Consider the following 3,489-nt stretch of genomic DNA (forward strand, 5'->3'; position numbering starts at 1 on the left):
GTATATAGGTAGGTAGTGGGAGGAACTTAGTTAGGTAGGTAGGTAGGTAGGTCAGTCGATAGATAGGTAGGTAAACGTAACTAGGTTTTAAATATATTTAAATGGAGAACAAAATACACACAAAAACGATTATTATGAAAAGAAACAAGAGTGTTAACATCACTACTATTGAGGTGGGAGGGGTTTACATGATCAGGGAGGGGTAAGTCGAGCTTATGAATATCGATAACTATTCTCTTGGATAGTATTTATTCCGGGTCCGAGGCTATTGAGGCCAGGGGGAGCAGCACTTCGAAGGTCAGTATTAGAAGAGGTATGATGGGTCAAATTTGGGTGTGGATGTGAATAATCTCTAGTAGTATGAGAGTGAAGAGTATGATGTATGTATTCGCTTCGCCGTAGTTACTGGTGTTAATGGTACTAATTGCAGGGGCGTTAGTGGTGTCCCTGCTACTGCTAAGGTAAAAAGTAAGACTTTTCGTCGTTACGGTGTTACTATCAACTTGACTGAAATGGAAGCCAAAAGGGTGGTTCACACGGCCCATAATCAAGCGACCAATTTCGTACTTATTTGAAGTGGCCGTTACAGATCCCAAGTTTGAGGTTGTGGAGCATGAAATTTTAATCGAGGGTTTATAAAAAAACTTATGGTCGTGTGGGAAATTGGAGTTTAGAATTTTGAAAAAGAGCTTAGGTGTATATTTAACTTAAAAACAAACGGGGTAATACCTTGAAGGCCCTAGGATCATTATGCTTATGGTAAGAGTAGTAGAGGTTAGAAGAGTTACGTTCAAGAAGTTGACTACTTTAGTAATATTTTCGAATGAAATAGAGTGATTACAGTTTTTAAAGAACTTATGGAGGGCTTTCCAGATGCGCTAAATAGACGGCATTGACATCCCCTGGCTGTGAGGAGTATCATTCCTGTATAAATCCCACCAGGTAGGTGGGGTAAGTGCCAATTTATTTGTGAAAGAAGTGACCGTTAGATTCGGAACTTGGGCAGAGTCCAAGGAGCCCATAGCGATATCGGGGAAGTTTATAGTAGAATTAACGCGACAAGCATTTGTTATCAAAAAACAGGAGTACTTTTTTAGCTGCTAAGATAATTTCGATATCCGACCGAGAAAAGGATGCAAATTTTCTCGCGAAAATTAGGAACTTAAGAGTGTCAGCTAATACGTTCATAGGCTGACTAAGATACTCTAATGGAATGTGACCAATTGAGGTTTATATTTCAACATTGTCCCCCTTGCAGTCTACATACTTCTTCCATGGGTATTGCAATACTTGGATTCCATTGGAGAAGAAGCTTTCATCCTGATCGTCAAAAAAGTCATCAACAGCAGATATAAACGTCATTATTTTGCGAGACTGATTCTCAGCCAAGTGCTTTTTTTTCATGTTGGGGAACAGATGATAGTCAGATGGAACCAAATAAGGAGAAAAGAGATAGTGATCAACCAATTCGAAGCCAAAGTCATGCAAGCAACTATTGAAACCAAGGCCTTGTGTTCTGATGGAACAAGAGTCCTATCGTCAATTTGTCTAGGCGTTTTATCTTCAAAGACTTTTGTAACTGCCTCTGTAAGTTGGTATAGTACTCGCAATTGATAATGTGGCCCTTTTCAAGATAATAAGTTGGCATAATGCCTTTTTCAGCCCCCCAAAATTGAAGCCGTCCCTGCTGCTGAAACGACCTTAGCCTTTTTTGGAGCAGGTGAGGAGGGATGTTCCAACTATATGGATTATCTCTTCGTTTCTGGCTCAAAGTGATGATTCGAACGCTCATCCTGGGTTAGGAAACGTTCAAAGAAACCAGCTGGATATGTCTGAAAGAATACCAGATCTTCCCTTGATGTGATTAACCTGGTGCTCTTTTGATCAGGTGTTAGAAGTAGCACCCACCGAACAGATTTCTTCATCGTGCGAAGTTCATAGTGCAGAATATTCTCAACTCTCTCACTGGATATGCTAGTATCATCATCATCATCATCATCATCATCATCATCATCATCATCATCATCATCATCATCCAATTAAAAATATATTAGAAACAATCATATACGATTGCATGTAGGATAATTATCGAAAGTTAACGATTATTGAACAAATATTCTTTCAAAGCTTTAAATAATTAAATCGGGAATTTCCTCAAAATTATTAGTGCATAAATAAATACTAAATGAATCAGAGCATTTTAAGTTAAAAATGATAATTACTACTATTATTTACTGAATGATTACTGCTACCTTAAAAACATATTGCATTATTTCGAATTTAATTAATCAAACACATACGAACATGGTTTGATATCGGATGTTAAGCCTTGAAGGATATTCACCTCCATACCCTACTTTTTTTCAATGCAAAGCCCAAGTATTTACTTTTATTGTGACTTTGTATATAAACAACATTTTGCTAAAGGATATATACTATCGACAGACGTAGTATTAATAACGAGAAGTAATATTTATGCCCACTTAAGCGTAGATGTTCTGTTAGAACAAACAACATTGCAGCAGATACCATGAGCATAGTATAGTTTTTTTTCTAAATGAACATCCACATTTAAGTGGGTATAAATATTAGATTTTGCTAAAGGAAACTATCAAGGAATAACCATAATGATGAAGAGGAAATTCAAAATTTGAAGTTAGAATGCATATGTATGTAATTAAACACCAAATACATTTTGTCCTGATCTACAGATTCTATCATCTACTGTGTTAAGAAAATATGTTATTATCTAAAACGATATAGAGAGTGTACATCTCATAGATTCTTAGATGAATTAACATCTTATATTCAAACTTTTATTAGACATCTAATATGAGAAATGAACTTTAGAGTTGATTTATATATTACATTGATAGAACTATAAATCGATATGAGAAGAAATGGATATATATTGAATCAATGATGATTTACAAGAAATATTTAAAAAATATTACCGGGTTTGCCTTGAATTTTCGGACACTGAAGAATTTTATAATTGTAATCCGTAGCAAGTTCTTTTTCAGGTTTTATGTTAGAGAAATATCCAAGGGCTAAAATAAAAACATGTGTACTATAGTTTCAATAGTTGAAATTTAACGTTTGAAAATCAAATGTAAAATAAAAATGATTTTTCCAATTATTACTGAACAGTATTTATTTTGTATGTTCCAGATGTTATAAAGTTACATCTCCTGAATTTGTGTATATATATATATACACACGACGGGCTTCTTTTAGTTTCCGTCTATCAAATCCACTCACAAGGCTTTGGTCGGCTCGAGGCTATAGTAGAAGACACTTGCCAAAAGTGTCATGTAGTGGGACTGAACTCGGAACCGTGAGGTTGGGAAGCAAGCTTCTAACCACACAGTCACTTTTGTACCTAGTTTCTTACCACACACTCACTCCTGCGCCATATATATGTATATATATGACGGGCTTCTTTACGTGTGTGTGTGTGTGTGTGTGTGTTTGTGTGTGTGTGTGTGT

The 3,489-nt window shown here is 35.9% G+C and overlaps 1 protein-coding gene across 1 annotated transcript in view; it reads right to left on the reverse strand.

Annotated features, from left to right (window-relative positions):
• The window catches only part of LOC106871423 (contactin-2), a 229,293-nt gene that overhangs the window by 101,244 nt on the left and 124,560 nt on the right, over positions 1-3,489 (reverse strand). Inside the window, exon 8 of the mRNA XM_052973899.1 lies at positions 2,955-3,050. Coding sequence (XP_052829859.1) covers positions 2,955-3,050 — 96 coding nt within the window. The remainder of the gene's footprint in view (positions 1-2,954; positions 3,051-3,489) is intronic.

This window comes from Octopus bimaculoides, chromosome 17 (genome assembly GCF_001194135.2).
Source record: "Octopus bimaculoides isolate UCB-OBI-ISO-001 chromosome 17, ASM119413v2, whole genome shotgun sequence".
Taxonomy (NCBI): Eukaryota; Metazoa; Mollusca; class Cephalopoda; order Octopoda; family Octopodidae; genus Octopus; species Octopus bimaculoides.